The 20,419-nt window shown below is 38.5% G+C and overlaps 1 protein-coding gene across 2 annotated transcripts in view; it reads right to left on the bottom strand.

The window, feature by feature from the left end:
• Positions 1-14,007: 14,007 nt before the first annotated feature.
• Positions 14,008-20,419, bottom strand: part of LOC117962925 (protein SOGA1-like) — a 33,366-nt gene continuing 26,954 nt past the window's right edge. For both annotated transcript variants that reach the window (XM_034908284.2, XM_059003639.1), the window contains exons 12-14: positions 19,499-19,569; positions 17,886-19,305; positions 14,008-17,484 (exon numbers count right to left, since the gene is read on the bottom strand). In XM_034908284.2, the coding sequence (XP_034764175.2) occupies positions 17,338-17,484; positions 17,886-19,305; positions 19,499-19,569 (1,638 nt within the window). In that variant the 3' untranslated portion in view covers positions 14,008-17,337. The remainder of the gene's footprint in view (positions 17,485-17,885; positions 19,306-19,498; positions 19,570-20,419) is intronic.

Here is a 20,419-nt window from a genome sequence, read left to right as displayed (position 1 = left end):
CAGTCCCACACAGGCTTATGAAGCCAGTTTTTTTAAAGGTGACAGAAATGGTGTTGATTTTGACTGCCTACACTAGTGGCTTGTGCTGCAGCGGTGCTGAAAGTATTTATCCAGTTCATTTGTACAGTAATTGCATGAACTTGTATTTGAGGAGGTCCATGCAATTATTACAATATGTGAATAAATTAAGTTTTAAGTGGGAGTGCATGTTCACTTTTGTTGCCGCTGTATCCCTCCTCCCCCATTCTTACCTATTCTAAAATACATTTGGTTCTCTCACACACCCCACTGTGTAAGCGCTGGTGCATTCAATGGCAAATAACCATTTCTATTGGAATTTCCTGAGCTTGTTCTGCACACCTGCTCTTCTGTGTCCTAGCAATGAAGAATTCACTGAGCCAGGTAACCCTGTCAGGGTAACATTCCTTCTGGGTGGCAGATCATGAAAAAGAAAGATTACTGCTCACAAAATGTGGCCTAACCATTTGCATCTTTCACAAAGCAGACACATTCCTTTTCCTCTTGAAGCCTTTGCAAGACGAGAGAGCAGTGAAGTATAACGCTTTCTTTCATGTTAGAACACATGGGGAGAGAAACAGCTTTACCTACTGTGGGCTGAAGACACTGTCTGTGCAAAGCTGTTTTTAGTTTAATGTTAAGCTCTTGGTAGTTCCCATGGTGGTCTGGCTTTAGGAGAGTTGAGAAATGACCTTCTGAAATTACAATGACCTTCTGATGCTGAGTATCACCTTTAACCAGCCCCTGGTTCAATCTGTCCCCTGACTTTCTTATCTCATTTCTGTGTGCTTGGCTGCTTCTTTCACTGTTATTTCATCAGACTCCTGCTCTCTGCACATGTGCAGTGCTTTAGAATCCTAGCAGATACAGCTCTTCTGTGCCAGGGAAAGGGTTACAATGCAAGAATGGCTTGACTGGATTTTCCAGCACTCTGAATATGAGAGAGGGAGACGTTCTTCGTTTTCAGCTTAAAGATGAACGTTTTCAGTATAAAAGCTGCACGATATGTTTGTATTTCCCCCAAGCACCTAATTTGTGGATTTACCATGTTTTACCATTATACTTCTCTACCATGCTTGCCTGGTCTTTGTTACACTTTGCTTTAGCTAATATTGATATTGTAAATCTCTTAAAACTCCTCTTCAATAGGAAACGCATTGGAAAAGGTAATACTATAAATGTGTCATATTTATGCATCTCTAAACTGGTAAAAACAAACAAAAAACACAGAACTGTTTGTGTGACTGGACCTTGCAGTTAAGAATGATAAAGAAACCAGCTGACAATACTGTGGCTGTATTTATTTTTAAGTGTATTTTTAAAACACATCTAAAGTGAAAATGATCTTGCTCTGGTAGTAAAAGATGATGTCAAAGATCTTTCTGTATAAATCTGCTGAAAACAATATTGCAGTTCTCCTTGTGGTTCTCTGTGGCATGCTCTACTCACACTATTGTTTTAGGTTATGAGTATTGTGGTTTTAAACCACCCTAATATACCTTTTTGGAAGGCTGAAAGAAGCATTGATTCCAAGCTTATTAAAATAGGAGAAAATCCATCCATATTAACAGATGTTGTAATTTATAATTGAACTGAGTCACCAAAACACTACAACATAAATTAAAATGAACACGGTGACCGAAGAGGATAAGGAATACATCCCCCTGAAGCTCCTCAGCAAATCCTCTTTTTAACCAACAGTTCTCTGTGTGCAACATTTTAAAGTTATTATATAATGTTCTGTCATTGTAGTTTGACAACCCCATGCCGTGCTGTGTGTTGTGGGATGTCCAGTGACATTAATACGAGATGCCATCTTTCCCAGGGACACAAGCGGTCTATTGTCTTGCCTCCCAGTCATTGAACGTCAGGTTTCTCCCTGGCAACAAAGCAACCAATCAGTGACAAGGCTTCTCCCAGGAAATACAAGATAACACACCTGGGAGGTGCTGGAGGAGTTCAGTTCAAGAGGATGAACAGAATGGGGCGACGAACAAAAACAAAAATGTCAACACATCATTCACAATGTTCTTCTTTCTTTCCTGAGTTACAACACTTACATCACTGGATAAGCTCTTACACACTTAACATCCCCACCATTCTGGACACAGAACCAAACCATAACACTAAAATGCTAAATGATACAGGAACATACACAGAGATCCAAATGTACAGGAGAATTTACAGGAGTGTAATTTCTGTGTTTGACTCAATTTATCGTCTTGTTAAATTATTAAATGTTAAGCTGCCCCATCGACTACAACAGAGAATGTTTTGCTGGAGACGCCTGTTGTACCATATTGCAGTGTTGACTGGAGACTATTTATCATGGGAGCCTAATGTATCAAATGACGTGGGTGGCCAGTGAGAAATGGCAGAAATGTTTGGGTGTGTAACAAATGAACCCAGTGTTATTTACTGAAAAGCAAAACTCCATCTCCTGGAATCCAACCTGCAAACCCACCAGCAGCAGAGAGCTGTTAACAGCATGTGGCTGTCCCCGTGGCAACGCGCACTTGGATGGGAAATGTGCTGAGAGGTGCTAAAAGTGAAGAGTCCTGGGTAACAACAGCAGCTCTGCTTGTTAGAGCGTGTGTGTGTGTGTGTGTGTGTATGTGTGAGTGTGTGTGTGAAAGAGAGAGAGAGACAGAGGCTGTTGCCTTGGCAATATAAAGAGCAGTCAGTGGTGTGTGTCTGTGAGTTTGCTCCAGTTTTAAAGAGACAGGTGTGCTATTCGTTATGACACTGAATTGTACAAGCACCAAATATCACCTCGCCCAATGTCAGAAACAAAATAAAAAATATGCTCAATCTTACTTTGGGTCAACGGTCAGTTATGGATCATTTGTTTGGAAAGAAAAAAGAGAGAAAGGGTATTTCTATGGAAAATGACATAGGACAATGACAATGTGATGTAACACTCACTCAATTTCTGTGTATGTACATAGTGTGCTTTATTGATTGATATTATTCCTGTGAATTAATATTGGTCCATTTAACTTTTACTATTCCTGTGTGCATTACAAGTACAGTAATATCATCACCAGCCAATTACATTTCTATTGATTATTTGGTGTTTTGTAATATATAGCATTATTTCTTAATTAATTTGATACATAACTACTATACTGTTCCCTGTCTTAAAATAACTTGAATAATTCAACAACATTCTTAAATTACTTAAACCTTTCATCACTAACCTAAGGATTGCATTTTAATTACAGCACCGATATCCTTATAGAATCTTTTAAAAAACCAAATAAACAGCAAAAACTATGACAACTGTGTGCTAACAATGCATACAATGCCAAACAACATCAGGTATTCTTTATCACAGTTGTTCTTTGTTTATTGAATTGGTCCTTTTTAAAAGACACTATAAGGATAGCATCACCTTAGTTAAAGCTCAATCCAAGGTATGCAACTTTTCACAAAGTATAACGCATTCTTTCATGTTATAATACATTTTCATTGTCATTTATAATTATTATAAGGAAACATTGATGTGGAGAATATCCAAGACTGGACTGATTAACTGGTCATTTAAATAGTTAAACACAGTGTAGCAGTATAAAAATGTACAGAAATGAGAACCCTTTCACATGATTTTGTGCAGAGAGTGCTAATGCAATCAGCCCAGGGTTATATAAGTCATTAACAAGTCAGCACTCTTTCCTGAAAAAGTGTTTCGGAAGTCTACTTGGATTATATAAAGCTGAGAAAAGCCTGCGACTGGGTGAAGCTAACTTTAGAGACTGCCTGCCAAAGCTAAAGTCTAATTGCAAGGGTGTGGTTAATAAACATTTTGCAAACACTGTTGGCCTTAGTAGCGCTTTTCAATAATGTCTGCCAGTTCCTCTTGAATTCAAGTGGAATAGCTTTGGTACTCCAGTAGCACTTTTGATAATGGCATGGATAGCTAGAACTGGGTAATAATCAATGGGTCCTGCTCTGAACTACCATGTAATTGCATGGAGATGGCCTTGTAAATATTTTGTTACTTGTTGTAATTACATGATAACACCGTGGAACAAGTGCCTAAGCCAGCCCACCCATGCAACTGCTGGCTGGGTGTGAACAGTGGCTTGGCTGATCAATAGCATGAGGTTGGTTTTCAGTGTAATTCTAGATGTATACAGTATACTCATAACCCTTAACTACTTCATGTATTTCAGATATTGAACTTGTTGTATGAACAGAATATTTGTGTTTATACAAACTGGAAATTTCACTGGGAATCCATCTCATCTTTGAGCTTTCCTCGAATGAGCTGCATTACTTTTAAACACCCCTGCTGCAGTGTGGCAATTAAAAGCTTCTTAAAATATAATTAAATTGTCCGAAGGCCAGCTTCCGTTCTAATGAAGATTTCTATTACAGTTTTGATTGGGTTGTAAGCTATTCGGGATGAACCTCATTAGTTGAATGTCATTGAGGAGCACCATTATTATTTACGACAGAGCTAATGTATGGAAAATATGTTTCCTTGGCAGAAGGGGGATTAGTAAGATTCATTGTTAAATATCCTAAATTCATATTTTGTTTTACTTTACCCCAAGCAGGACAACATTGGATGCTTGTTAATAACCATATTAACCATTACTTTAACAAACCTATTATAATGAGCAGATGCACTATATGCAGCACACATGATGATGATATGTACCTCGTCTAGTATGTTTTATTTTAGGTTTGTACAGTCAGTACTTTTGATTGAATATGGAAATAGATTGGCCTAAGTCTACAATAAATCATGACAAACTGCAGCCTGTAAAACAATTTATGGCATGTGTGTCTGTCAGCCAAACAGAGATTGCAGTGATCAACTACTTGTTATGTATGTGTAAATACAGCTGAGGCTAAAGTTATTCATAATTATTCATTATTTTATATGCTCATAACAATGAGCGATATAAGCATTGTTGGAAGTGGAACAGTATTTGTTTTGGTGAGCAGCACAGTGGAAGACTAGCAGCATTGGAGTCTGGGGCACCACTAGAGAATGATCCAGCACAAGGACTGCTGGGAGACGCCTCATTGCATCTCCAATGGGGCCTAACCTTATCCAGACAAAGGAATTCTATTCTGGAATGACAGGACCATTTATTTTCCATTCAGGTTTAACAGGGAGTTTTTGGTCAAAGGGGCCAGTACAGGGTTAGGTGTTCCAGCACAGCCTAATTGTGCGCTGACATAAAGGATTAGCAAGATTGCATTATGAAGAACTGGGCAGAGATGGCCAGTTCGTTTCAAACTACAGAAAGAATAAGGTTATAGTTTTTAAATCCACGCTGAGATAAATCTGGATAGGAAGTTGTGAAGAATGATACACATCTAAGAAAAGCTGCCACCGCAAACTAAAAGACAAAAGACTGGTACATTTGCACTCTGTAGTGCACTGGGATTTCCAGTAGTTTAATTCATGACACTTGCAGTAGTGACACTTGCATTGCTGCAAGCATACATAACGATACATGATCCATTTAGTATCCACACTATGCAGAGGGAGATATTTGGCATATGTAAAGATAGGAAATGAATCCCACAGTAATCTCTATGTAAAGATGATGAGTATTGTGGTTGCAATGCATGCTGTTCCAATACTGTGAAAATGCCAGTGACACAATGATTGAGGGAGTCTGCCCGCTAACCCTGGGACTGACACTAGGCGCCTATCCAAAGGCTCCTTTTAAAGCTAATGGCTGTAGGGGCCATGGGAGGTCAATATGCTTTGTGTTGCTTGAGAGTACCTCTTCCTAGCACTTCTGTTAGGGTTTTTTATTTCTAGTTATTTGTCCCTTGGGTGCAGACCAGAGCTTACACAATGTCTTAGGGCAAGGTGCTTAATTAATTGAGGAGAATTAACAGTGGTTATGGACCGGACCTGTGTCAATTGAAATAGGAAATGTGGATTTTGGTATTTTGAATACTCCTATACAGGGATAAGAAGAATAACGACACCACAGGGATCATGTATTTCAATGCATAATCATTTTCAATCGCATTTCTCAACTGTCAGGCTGCTACTCTAAAGAGTCACTGCTATTCACATGATATCCGCTCCTTGATTAAAGCTAGCTAGTGCCAATAATAGTACACAGCAAGTCACGACACAATTGAATTATTATTATTACTAATATTGCATGTAATTATTATTCTGGCATGCAAAACAGAAAGCCAGTTGTTGTGTATTTCATGCTTATTAAGATATACATGTGAGATGAAATTTAAAAAAAAAATTGTAAGCAACTAAATGTTAGCTTTTTTACAGTGGCTTTAGCATTATCACAGCCTAGACATTAAAATAAGCTGGTTTGTAAACTAGGCATAAACAGGAAACGGCTACATCGCTAGGAGGAGTGCATCACAAGCAAGGCTTATGGAAAATCCAGTGAAATCTTTAACCCAACAGTCTGTCATCACAAATTATTTAAAATTGGAGAGAAGCCATTCAGCTGCAATCGAGTTGACGACACCGTTGCTCTGTGGGGCGTTAAAACAGAGAGACTTGTTTATATTGTGTGATATTGCAGATGCAGTGCCTGTTTACATCTGAACAGGCTTTAGGCAATAATTATATTTAAATTCCAAAGCTGTGCTGTTTACTCTGACTAACACGCTGTTCAGATTCATATATACATGTATATACAGTATATACACAAACACAGCACCATGGTCACATATACTGCTGCGTTTGACCTCGTAATATGCTTACTCAAAGAGGAGCCCTCTATCTGAGATTGCGGATCACAGAGAGCCCAATAATACTCAATTTTCATGCAATGCCATATTATGCTCTTTAAATATGTGTTTGGTGTGAGGAAATGGGTCTAGTAACATCTTTACAGCTGTATTTAATTTTAAAAGCATCATAAAATTTAGTAATGTGAAAGCATAAGCATTGTGAAAGCATAGAAAACCACACCCAAGACTGATAACTGCTAAATTACCATTTTAATCCATATGAGTTTCCATTTCTTTAATGTTGACGGGTACAGACTTGTGTAGGTCATTAAAAAATCAGTTCAGTGATCAAAAGTAATAAAAAAAAGTCATTCTATTTGAATTCAGGGTTAGCATCTGAACAGCTTCCCATGCATTTTTAGCTATCTGAAAGTGATTGCAAGAAATTCAGAATGCATTCCAAATAGCATTATAGGAAAAGCAGTTTTTTCCAATGGAACCCATAAGGCTTTCTGGTTATTATTTTAATGTGGTGATGGTTTATGAACAGGCTACTGAAAAACAGTCCAGGGACTAGAGCAAGCATGTGCCAGCACAAATAAAAAGTTAATGCATCGGCCATGGAGCTATTTGATTGACTGGGGAGGATGGAGCTATTTGATTGACTGGGGAGGATGGAGCTATTTGATTGACTAGGGAGGATCTACAACACCCTAGTCTACCACAAAGCAATTGGAAATAAGCACTAAACAAATTCAAGGTCACATGCTATATATATATATGTCCCCACTGCAGCACAGTACAGTGTGGCAGGCAGGCCCTTTGCTGCCATGAAGATTTATGGCTTTTGGAGTAGCAGCCTGGGATCCCCAGGTACCTCTTCCCCACCCCCAGCCCCAAACTGAATGGCAGCTCACTGTTTCTCATCATGCACAGCTGTCCTTGCAAAGGCGTTGATGGAATGTTAGCCATGTGCAGTATTTATTGCTTACTGCAAAGCTGCGTTATGATTAAATCAGCACTACTACACATCCCCCTTCTCCTGCTGCTACCTTGTAAGGGAATAGATAAATAATCCACAATAATATAAGCTGTTTGTGGCACTGTTGCTAAGGGGGCAATCTCAGGCACAGTAACACAGCGCTCCACTCTTCTCATCTACTTGAAAGATCTGGAGCATCCTTTGCATATTTTGTTCCCTCTCTGTGAAGCTTTAATACATTACCCACTGCAGTACTGCTCTCTCCTCGGTTTAGTGTGTTAAGATTTAGACTGCCAGAATGAATAAAATCCTACTCATATGTTATGAAAATGATACATGATTTGACGTCACAGTAAAGTGTAACCCTTCGGATTTCTTTGGCAGATTTATGTGAATTTATATGTGAATGCATTATGTGCACATGCATTCCGTCCTGGTAAACGCATGCATAGCCAATAAGGAATATATCATTCTGGTTGTCTCAAAGAAATGCTTTCTACATTTTTATAATGCAATCGACCCCCCCCCCCCCCCCCCCCCGCTGTGTTTCCTTTGTTCTCCTTGTGTTGAGTAGGGATATCATTTCTGGGGAAGAGGTGTAAATATTTTTACAGTATATACTCAAACTCTGATAAGATAAATGCCAGCAAGATAGCATTTCAAAGCAGAGTTTAAAATTGTTCTCCTCATGTCTAAATCTCAAGCTTTCTTTCTCCAACAATCTGAGATGATTGATTGCATGACCAGAAAGATTGGTGCCTAGGTCATGTTTATTTACAGCGACATTGTGGAGGTTTTGTACCTTAAAGCAAAAGCTGTCTTACTAAATGAAATTTTGCACAAGGCAATGCAGTTTTGCTAAAGAGATGGCAAACAGCCACCCCTCCCCACTCTCTCTATAGAGATATATATCTATATTAAAATATAGGAGCCCTGTCCTTGAGGTGTACTCTGTGGTGTATCATTGTGATCAGATTGTGTAACAGAGAAGTTGTTTTATAAGCTTAGTATCTCTAAGGTAGAGCTTTTAATCAGTGAGCGGGTTGTAAGTGAGATTCTTGTCGTTAGGATGTGGTCTATAGCTCAATAGCTTCATCATGCAGTATTTGAGGAAATTAATACAGAGAGCCATGTAATAAAGGGGAATTGCAGTCCACTGAATCTTTAATAGTTCTTCAGCAGACGTCTCAGACTGAACCTATAAATGGTCTTGTCTCTATCAAATTCTAATTTGTTTTCATCAGGGGGTGAATATCATTAGCAGGCTCACGCCAAAGCTGTGTAGAGATTTTTGTACTTTTATTCTAAATGCAAAATCCTGACACATTCGAAATGGTAAAAATGTAGATACTGTACAGGAATACTGACATGTTTGTTCCCAATGGGGAAATGTGGATTTTGGTATTTTGAATACTCCTATACAGGGATGAGGCAGAGGCAATGGCAAGTCTTCATGTAAAAGGCATCTGTTCAGTATTTAGATTTTTGTTTTCGGTCGTCTGTATTTGGTTGGTGTTTATATAGTACATTGCTTACTGCAAATATTTTTCATGTCTGAGGTTTTTTAGTTGTTAGGGATGGTGATGTTGTGGCTTTCAGGATGCTGTAAATAATGAATGAAAAATTATTGGTTGCTTGAAGTTCAAAGAAGCTAAATAACAGTATCATAACACAAGACTCTTCGACCCATAATTCTTAGCTTGTTTCTTTGACAGGAGACAGACAGAGAGATCTAGAACTTTAAACATTCCAGAAGGTTCTTTTAGAGAAAGCAGGATAGCATTCTAAAAGGATCATTCAAGTAAAAAGACATTGTGTATCAAAAGCTGATATGCTCTCCAGATTAAAAAATATATATATGCATTTTCTAGATTCATATCTTTAATTTATACCTCTTTTATTAGACATATTAAGAAATATCTATTTAAGTTTTGTATTATTGTCAGTCATATTATTAATGTGATAATATTTTTATATAAGTGCTTGCTCATGGTGAATAATGTAGATATTAAGGGTCTTTCATGAATAGATTTTCACTCAATGAGCTCATTAGGAAATGATATTGAAGGAAGCAGGGATAGGTACTGATGCGGTATCATTGAAGACATCGGGACCCATTAATCTTACTTTAACCATTATTTATTATTTTTATTTATTTACCAGTATTCCAAATTACTGATGATTATTAATTACTTTGACGTGTTCTTGGGTGGTATAAAATGCTTATTTTTGCAATGCTACCTCGACGTTTGCGTTCTCTTTCATGTCAACGTATAGACTCATTAAACTCGTGTGAATATAATACAGGCCTTCTCTGAGAACTGGAGACGGTGTGGTTACTGTTTTAAATAAAGACTTCACTGCAGCTTGTGCTGCACAGTATGTGATACAGAAGTGGGGCTGGGCTGGTGCACCAAAAATAGAACACCATACGTCTAGTTTCCTTAACCAGCCTTTATCTTTAAATACTGGCTGCTACAGAGTAATTGCAACTGACTGGCCTGTTTGGACTGTCAGCTACACGCTGGTCCCTAGAAGCTCTGCTATCAGATTGTCCTTTCTAGGAAATCATGTGTTCTTTCAAACATAACTGCATACACTATATGAATTATGGATGCAATTATAAAAGTGGCAATTGATGTTGACGTCTTGAAAAAGATTTGATCTGCTTTGCAAAAGGTTTGTTATTTAATACTGCGCTTAGTTAGCTTGACTGGAACTTACAGTGCGGGTCACTGTTCAAGAGGGGAAGTGCCACCCTTTCCTTGTTCAGACTGTTTGTCGAAAATGCTATTAAACAAACATTCTGTGGTTGTACGATACCAAAGCAAAAACAAAGACAGAGAGATTTAGCTGACGCCACCAGTAACTCTTAAATTTGCCAAATCGTTGGTGTTATTTAGAAAGCAGCTACTTTTTTGGCTGTGTTGTCAATTGCATTTAAATGTCACATGTCAGCCTGCTGTGTGGATGGTTTTGTGCAATACAGTCATTAGATCCGGAATGTCTTTCATGTGTTTTATTAACCCACAAAACTAAACATTCCAACTCAAGTAGACCAGTTCCTGGGGATGTGTTCTCTCATGTGTGGTTCATGATGCATTACCCACATATGATGCAGCAAATGGTGCCAGGGCAGGTGTTGAGTGCATGCAAAAGGAAAGCTGTGCCATACCCCCATCGGAAAGTGCTAGGTGGCTGATGACCTTTGACCTATTTTTTTCTCCATGTGGGAGATGACCTACACAAATAATCATTTTAAAGCATTTGTCATGCCTTTCCAACCCGCTTTTTATATTTTAAAACTATAAATCAACAACTCAAAATGGGAATTCAGGAGCAGGAAAAGAATGGGACCTATATCATGTGTTCTATTTATTTTCTAGGCCCTAGTTCCAAACAATAAGGATTTTGAATCCCAAGCTTTTAGAAAATAATGTAGTTGTTTTACAAGCATAATGGAAAAGCAATTACAAGAGTTATTTGTGTATTTATTTATTTTAACCATCTGTCAAAATAGCCAGTAGGGCTTTGGAGTGTCCCACAGCATGCAGTTCAGTGTGAAACCTTTGGTGTAATGAAATGGTCACAGTGACCCAGATCTCTTGGGAAGGATGTGAACAGTACTGTGGTTGGAGAACCATCATGTAAGAGAGGACAGGAAATCAATGTGACTCCAGAACTATCCAGATATCTATTGGGAGCTCCCCTATGAATAGTATGAAGCTGATAATATAATTAACAGTAATATAATAAATTCCACATCTGGTACCCAAAGGGTTGAAACTAAAAATGGAACAAATATGGAGCTTACGTATTCATCATTAATCTATCTCTGTCTCTGTCTCTCTCTCTCTCTCTGCTCGCTTTCTCTCTCTCTCTCTCTCTCTCTCTCTCTCTGTCTGTCTCTGCTCTCTCTCTCTCTCTCTCTCTCCCTCTCTCTCTCTCTCTCTCTCTCTCTCTCTCTCTCTCTCTCTCTCTCTTCCTCTCTCTCCCTCTCTATATATATACAGTATATATTACTCATGTATTTTCCACCAAAACATGTGAACCAGTCCGGCTTTTGCAGGAAGTTTTTGTAGTTGCCGTGGTGACACCATGCATGATCTCATTTCCTGTAAGCCAGGAGTGGATGGATCTCACACTTACACTCTTGTTGTTTTCCTTTGAAAAAAGGAAGAAAAAAACGACTGTGACTCCCCAGAGCCAAGCAATTGAATCCATGTATGTGTAATCTGCCACAGTGGCAGTGACACACACACACACAGAGGAGCTCTGTTAAAAGACTCCACCCCCGACAGGAAGAGGGGTCACGGAGCAGCACAAAGTAACTGTTACAAAAGAACTGTCTTTATGATATTACATTGTGATGCCTGGGAGAATAACTGAAGTGACAGCAGCCAGGCCAGAGGGATGCGTTAGTGGAGACTCAATGATCTTTCTAAACTTCAGAGTGAATACACTGTGAAACCCTGTCAAAGTTTTTTTTAAATCCAGGAATCATCTCTTTTAACTAAATTGATTTGCCACGTATCTGACAGAAATGTAGTCGAATCCCGAGTTATAACCAGAGAACCTGGGCATGTATGAGCGAATCCGTGCTTCGGTCCATTCGGACGTCACACAGACATTTCTGAATGTGCATTGGATGTTGGTTATGGTGCTCTGCTTCATGATTTTGATAGCTTTAGTTTTTGTTTTCTTTTTTAAAGCATGACTTGGATGTTTACTACTATTGTGCTTGTTTCATTTTGTTGTTGCAAATGTGGCTGAGGATTTAAAATCAGTACATTTACAGTTCTATCGAAAGTGAAATAAAAAGGCTAGCTGTGTCAAGCCATAAAATAACCATTCTGTTCTCTCCGGACAGCAACATACAGCAAATGGATTTCAGGAGATGTAATTACCACATACCATATATATCTGATGTTTAAGAATGTGTTGATCCATTGCACTTTGCAGTGCACATCAATAACACAATATCTTGATGTAGTAGCAGTGAGAAAATAAACGTACATTTTAATGAGATATGACCAGTTTGAGCTCAATAACTAGGTTCCACAGAATCTAAACCTGAGATTATTTATTCCACAAGTACAGTACTAAAAATATATATATATATATATATTTTTTTGTTTTAATGACCGTTCATTTCAGCATCTCTCAGAATAGAAGGAGTACAGATTTAAAAAAGATCCGCCTCTATTCAGTGTTTATGTGGTTGGGTACAATAAATAGTAAATTATTTGTTTATATTTAAGATACGTTTTCATATAGTACAAAACCGAGAAAAAAGAAATGGAAAAGCAGCACTTAAAATAATATATTGTGTTGTAAAGTGTGGGGTAAAATAATAGATGGATGGTACGTCAGGGCACAAGTTCTGAGAGGCTTCTATCCTGGAAATGTAGTTTAGAAAAAAAACAAGATGGGGGGGTCATTAAAATAAAAACTACAATCCCCAGAATGCAGTGGTCAATAAAGTTTGTTTTTAACAATAAATACCCATACAGGTATTACCTGTTTAAACATAAGCTCTGTGTACCTGTGGATTTCTCCCTTACAAACACTGTATGGAATATCCCAAAAAGTGACACTGGTTACCGGCGCAAGCCAAGCTTTGTCACAATTGTGATTGAATAAAAGAATGCTGTCCCAACTTTATCTGCTCTGAGACAGAAATCTCCACAGTGCTCCGCGGTGTTCAGTTCTCTTGGCTGAAAACTGGTCACCTGAATGAGTCCATTATCTGGGACTCACGGAAAGTAAAGTCTTGTTTACTTAAAGGGGTAGGGTGGATCCAGACTCTTGCTTACTGACACTGGTGAAATGTGTGTGTGTGTGTGTGTTTGTGCAGCTCCTTAGAAATGCGAAACCAAAACAAAAAAAAGGCTTGAGGCATTTGCATATCTATTCAGACGAGACTAAAACAGCAACTGGCTTGTGGGACCCTTTGAACCCAGAAGTAACTGCCAATCCCTACTGACAATAGCTCATGTCTTTAACATTTCCATTCATTGTGTGCTAGTATCAATTGTAAGTCGCCCTGGATAAGGGCGTCTGCTAAGAAATAAATAATAATAATAATAATAATAATACTGTCAGATTTGTAAAATTCAGGGTTATTAAGATGTAAGAATGGTAACACAGTATATCAAGTATGTCTTCCTTAACAGGGCTGATACATTACAAATATTGTGAACATTTTGTTCAGGCATTAGCCAGGACGGCTCTATTGTGTTCTCATGTCCTTACCAGACCCTAGTTCTGTTAAAGCCACTTTTCAGCAAAATAGCATGAAATGAAAAAAAAATACAAGAGTCTGGTTTTCAACAAACATTTATTATGAATGATGGCAAACAATAGCAATGATATTTGAGCCGACAAATTCACCGTTCAAATAACCCTCCCCAGCCCCCAAAACCAAATGTTAATTTACTTCTAATGTGTCTTTTCTTCTCAGTGGTGAATAGGCTTCTTCAACACTTAACAAAATGCTCAAAATCATTAGACATTAAACATTTCCTACTCAAAGATAGAAACAGAATATAAATGATCAGGTTTATATTTGTTTTAAGTTACAATAGCCTGAAATGATTTTTTTTTTTTTTTTTCAAAAACAATATTTTTAAAGAAAGAAAATGTACAGGCGTTTCAATAATTTAGCAAATATTAACAGTACTATGATCTTTTTTTTTTTTTTTTTACAGCTTCATGATGAAAATGTTTTATTGAATGAATGTCTGTCAGGTTAAGTCAGAAAGATCATTCCGGAACACTCTTTGGAATGCTTATAGATGTTCTAATTCTTATTAGCTTAGTGTGTGACTGAACCTCTCCAGTTAAACACGTAGGGCATAGAGGGACCACTGACTTTTAAACTTTATATGAATGCTATAGCTAGGACACTGTTTGAATAAAAACTATTGATGTAATACTTAACTATAACACTCTTTTTATATGTAGAAATGTGGTACAGCATTCTGTAAAACAGATGAGGTTCTCCAGACAATGTGAAATACCATTCATTCTTTATTTATTAATAGAAAAAGTGGGCTACAGTGGGTTAGGATGTAATTTAGATGAAAGTGTTTAACTTGATCTGAGAGGTCTGACATTTTAAATGTGCTCCAAATGATCGTTTTGACTAAGCCTACAATCCAGTATTTTGCTATATACAGTATAATGTATCCCTTGGTGACATGCAATAGATGCTAATCACTAAAACTGCCTCGGTAACGCGGAAACCACGGTTACAAGCTTTTTATTTGAATTTTTTTTACAAAAACAGTTGCTGCGCTCCCAATATTAAACGTAAATCAAAAACTGCTCTAAAAAAAATCTTAACTTTACAAATAAAAAAATAAATAAAAAATAAAATAAAAAGCTACCACACCTAAATATTTACAATAAGATAAAAATAATTAAAAAAAAATCTTAAAGTAGTTCATGGACCTTAAATACAGGTTTTTTTTAAATACAAGAATTAGAAAATGTGGCTTACAAACTGGATCAGTACTTTACAAGTTTTCTGAAAGTAATTGGAAAATATGTCAATGCCATTTTGGCATTTTGTGCATAAACGATTTCTTCACTTTTATATATTTTTTTCAATTCCACAGGTAAAACAATTTGGAAAAGTCGCCCACAGGATTAAAATGAACTTCATGCAACGATAGCGAATGCTACAGCATCCATTTTACGGCTTTCAGAGGTGTTTGGAAGTTATGTGGTCTGCTTGTAAGGTTGTACTGAAAAGTGTGATCATATCAGATATGAGGTTCAAATACAAATGAGCCATTTTGTCAATCAGTCTGAATTCACGAAAGGCACACATATCCATTTTAAACATGACTTCCATTTGATTTCAGCCAAGACAGTGCTCGCTGTTGTATGTGTTATAGATTGCTTTGTACAGCAGTCCCTCCTCCAAAGAAGTTAATGAATATTGACACAGTAATGCCTAATTTTTCCTTGGAAAAAAAGTATCATTTCATTTGACAGTAATCCTAACGTCATATAATAACATCAGCATTATTAAAAAGGACCGTGACCTACATCCACAGTATGTGCATGCCAGTGTAGACAGTATCTTTGTTTATATCCTCAGATTATGACACTCTGATAACTTGTGCAAATGAATGCACTAAACAAGTTTGATTACAACTGGATAAGGGGTTGTCTAGATTGAAAACTGTACTGTGAGGTACAGGGCATGACAATGAAACAGATCAGTCTGGCAGAACAGAATGTAATGGCAGCTTTTCAGGGTGGCTTGCAAGTGTAACTGACAGCGGTTCAAGGTTACAAAGAATGTCTTTTTCTGTTTTTAGAGAATGTGTTTATAGGAGGTCATTACTGGGCTCTCACACATTTGGAGAGGTTTGTGGGCTGCAGTGAAGTGAAGTCGATTTGCACTACTGTATATTCATTTATCTCAAGAAGTCTTAATACTTATCCTTTGCGTAGCTACCACAATAGAAATAAAAATCTGTTTGGATCCTGTGACAATGCACTTAAACGTTGTGAGATCTAGTCATTAATTAATTGTATCAGCACCATTAAGATTATAGATACATATATAACACAATACATTGCACTGTAAAATGAATCCCTTGGCATCAAAGTAATATAAATATGAATTATTAAGAAACAAATTAAATTCAGCATGATTTCTTTTTTTCCCTTCGGTTTTAGTGTTAAAGCCTCGGTCCTATCAGACTGATGCACCACCTTTCATTGTAACATGTATTTCTCAGTATACAGACACAATCTTGGATTATGGTTTAAAAATGGTCCTCCTGTCATTTGAGTCCTACAGAACAAGACATTTTCCCATAGCAGTGTTGTCAGTGATTTATAATGGCCAGTTCCTCGTTGAAAAAATACCCTCATGTGACGAGAGTCAAGAGTGACAAACTCCAGGCTACTGAAATGCAGTGAAGTGATGGGGTTCAATCTGAACCCATAAGTAGTTGTTGGATGAAATGGCCTTTTGAAAATAGCTCCCAGGTGACAAGTGCTCTCCAAACTGCCCGGTTTGAAACCCCTTTTTTAGAACGGATAAAGTGAAATGTTACAAAAACATATTTTACACAGGATTCTTGGGCGGCTTTTTCGAGTAAAAAGGCTTCTCGAAGATTTCCGACACCCATTCATTAGCATTACTTTGCCAGGCTACACTGGCAAAGGCAAATAACATTGTTCATCTTCTGTATCATTCTGGCAGAGTTTGCGAATATGCTGACTATTAGGCCCAAGTTAATTCCCTTTTTAGTGGAGGGAAATGCTGCAAGACCTTACAAGAGCAACAATGAGCTAAAAAAAAACTTTTGCGACACAATATTTATTTGGACCATATTCATTGTGTGTTGCTTGCTTGCATCCAAATAAATATCCTTACAGGTATGAATTCACGTTTTCACCTCCATCCAAAAAAAAAATAAATAATTGAATTCAGACCTGTGTTGCTAATCTAATATTTGGCTAGTCAGAATACAGTATGGATAATGAAAAGGAGACCAGCCCAGGCAACATTCCAGATGCTTTTAGCTCATGGCTTGGTATGGTTTAAGTCAGCCTGCTTTCCTCCTCGTTCAGGGCAGAGCTAGCCTGTGTTCTGGGCAGGGTGCCCCAGTACGAGGGCAGTGTCTTCACTCGGCTGCCTCTCCTTTCTCTTCAGCTGCGTTGGGATCTGTGGAGCGCAGCTTGCACTGCGGGTGTAAGTGACGGGTGGTCGATCGAGAGGGACGTGCAAAACAAGAGGTGAGCGACTGAGATGTACAGTCACAAGCTGCATCCTGTGAAGAGGGACCGTCAAGTTAGTACGCTGAAGAACAGGAAGGGGGCTTGTTTTCATTACTCAATACAGCAGGTGATTACTGTGCAGGTTCTCAAGAGCACAGGGCCGCTTAAGTGTATCACAGCGTCACCTTGTGCCACCTGTATCCTGAAATTACTTAGGGTTAAAGACAATTACCAGTATGCAAAAAAAGGAATGCAATGTATATATTTTTAAAACTTGGAACGCAATTCATTTATATGTGGAAACTTTAAATATATATAAACTTAAATATTTATTCTTTATAAAATTATTTAGGAATTGTTACCTGTCATTGTTTCCATATGTGTATTTTAAGTGTTGCTAGAAGCTACAATATCTTATTTATTTCATAAGGGACCATGGAAAATGGAAATTTACCTCGAGTGCATTTGATGAACTCATGTTTCTTGTTGTAGAATCTTTGCTGCCATGGTTTAGGTTGTCTTTCATGCACTGCTTCAGAAGTCTCTTGTTCACAATCTTTGCAACGTTATCTGAATGGGTATTTCCGAGTGAAGAAGATGCAGCAACAGCACTGTCTAGTTTCTTGCTCCCGTCTTCCAGGATGGCTTCTTTCTGTTGTCTTTCCCCACCAGGACCAGGAGTTTGAGTCCTGCCACAGACGTTGCGGAAGAATTCTTGGACGATGCCATACTTGGGAACTTCTGCCTTGGTTTTACTCTCCTGTGGGATTCCCTTCCATAGAGATTCAGTGCTACCAGAGTGCTCCACCACGTTGAACAAGCTGGAGAGCCCGTCGTTGAGGCCACTTAATACGGGGCTGTCTCTGGTGGTGGTAGACCTGGCCCATGCTGACCCATTCTGTCCTCTGTGGTGGAGGTTCCACAGGCTTCGGTCTTTAGAGCTGTCCAACTTGGATGAGGATGTCGACAACTTTCTCTGCAGCTTGGGAGAACCATACTTGGGTGAATAACATGGACGATCAATTTTGCTGTGGACCTTATCTAAAGACGTTGATATCTGCCTGCTGCGGGCTGACATCAGTGAAGAACTCCTGGGCGACCAACTCTTGGAGTGCAGGCTGGTTCTCGGGCCCTCTGTCTGCAGGCCAATGCTGACAAACTGTGTAGTCTGGGTGGCAGTGGTGGTGACCCCCACGGTCTGGCTAGCAGTGTCCTTGCACTTTCTCTCCAGAGAGCTGGAACGGATGGCTTGCCTCACACAGTTTGTCATTTCCTTCATGTCGTCGCTCAGGTTGCCAGATATCTCCAGGCTGTGGAAGGGCAAGGGTAATCCTGCAGTGGCCGCCACAGTGTGAGGCACAGAGCTGCTGTCCAGGAGGTCCCTGTGCTGCTTAGAAAAGTTGCAGAGCCATCTGCCGTACGTGCTTTCTGAAGGATTTTCTGAATCTCCAAGATCTTTGGGCTTGGCAGTGGTGAACAAGTAGCCTGGCTCAGCCATCATCTTCTCCTCGTTTTTTCCCTGCATAACACAGCCTTCCATCCTGCGCAACACGGGCGGGCTGTAGTAGATCCGGATGCCAGTTTTATCCGGCGCGGTATAGCTCCTCTGTATGTGTTTCTGCGATGTGTCATGGTTGGCCATCGTTGGACCGTCCCAGGTCTTGAAAGGGTCAGACGTTTCAACCTTCTCATTTGTCAAATACTCCCAGTTCTTCTTGTTGAGCTCCCCAAGGTTGGAGAGGTTGTTGGGGATCGCCTGGACGCCTGACTGACCCTTCTGGTCTCTGTTGTTGTCATTGTTGCCGTCGGCAGGGACGAAGGGAGAGGAATCTAAGAGGCTCTCGAACTCGGACATGGAAGAAACGGATTTGGTCCTGAAAAAAAAAAAATCCTTTTAGATGCTAGCCAAGTATATATTTAAGGCATGGCATATAAGCAAGGTTAAGGGGAATGTAAATATATGGAAAAATCAGCTGTCAAGTAACACAAAGAATAACAAAATACAGGAATAAAACGAACACAATTCAACAGCCTTTGCTGATTAAAAAAGCAATAGCATTATCTCACCTCTGTAGATTTGTTCCCATCGCGTCTGGCTCACAGGATATTTCTTTTTCAGTAATTCTTTCATGTGAAGTCTGTAAATGATAATATATAGAAGTGCTGTAAGTATCAATTACCAATGCAGTTGTGTAAACTCCAATATATATTTATAAAGCCTTGATTAAATCAAAATGATGGCATTGAAGAAACATGTTCCTTAATGGCACAGTAGTGGAGCTATGTCTACAGTGACATCATCAATTTTGCTAAATTAAGGTTAAAATTGTACCATGGGTGCATTTGTAACCTAGTTCCTCAGCCTGGGCTATTTTAAATCACAAGTCTGTGCTAGAGAATAAAATAACCACAGCAAGCAATGCAATATTGTCCATGAGATTTGACAATATTGACACATTATAGGTTAATGTATACTCCGCTATTGTTAGACACAATGAGGAAAAGTTGTTCTTCTATTGAGGAACGTCACTGCAAAAGGAATTCTTTTTAACAATTGTTTGCTGTTTTTCAGGATTGGGCGTGTATCTGAGGGAAAGTGAACTGAAGCCAGGGTAAAGCAAATCTGTTCCTTGAGAATAGGATTACAAAATGAAATGGAGAAAATAGTATAAAGTCAGGGAATAACTGCAGCTTGCCACATCATGCTAAAAGTCCTAAAAGGGTTCAATTGGATCAGATTGTTTGCTTTAGAAACAAACAGAAATTGTGACATTTTGGCATACTGTCTTTGAGTGATCCCCTTCATGTTTACCAGATCTATAGCCCCTTCTATTCTATTCATAGAGATTAAAATACGTAAATCAGTGTATTTCATCCAACAATGACCTCACTGTATTTGTGTGTGGTTTGTCATATAAATACATGTATTGTTAGTCATCTCCGTTAGTCAAAATCAAAGGGGGATGAGAAAGACATGTGCTAAACTAA

Source organism: Acipenser ruthenus, chromosome 29 (assembly GCF_902713425.1).
Source record: "Acipenser ruthenus chromosome 29, fAciRut3.2 maternal haplotype, whole genome shotgun sequence".
NCBI lineage: Eukaryota > Metazoa > Chordata > Actinopteri > Acipenseriformes > Acipenseridae > Acipenser > Acipenser ruthenus.
This window is presented reverse-complemented; position numbering and strand designations above follow the sequence as displayed.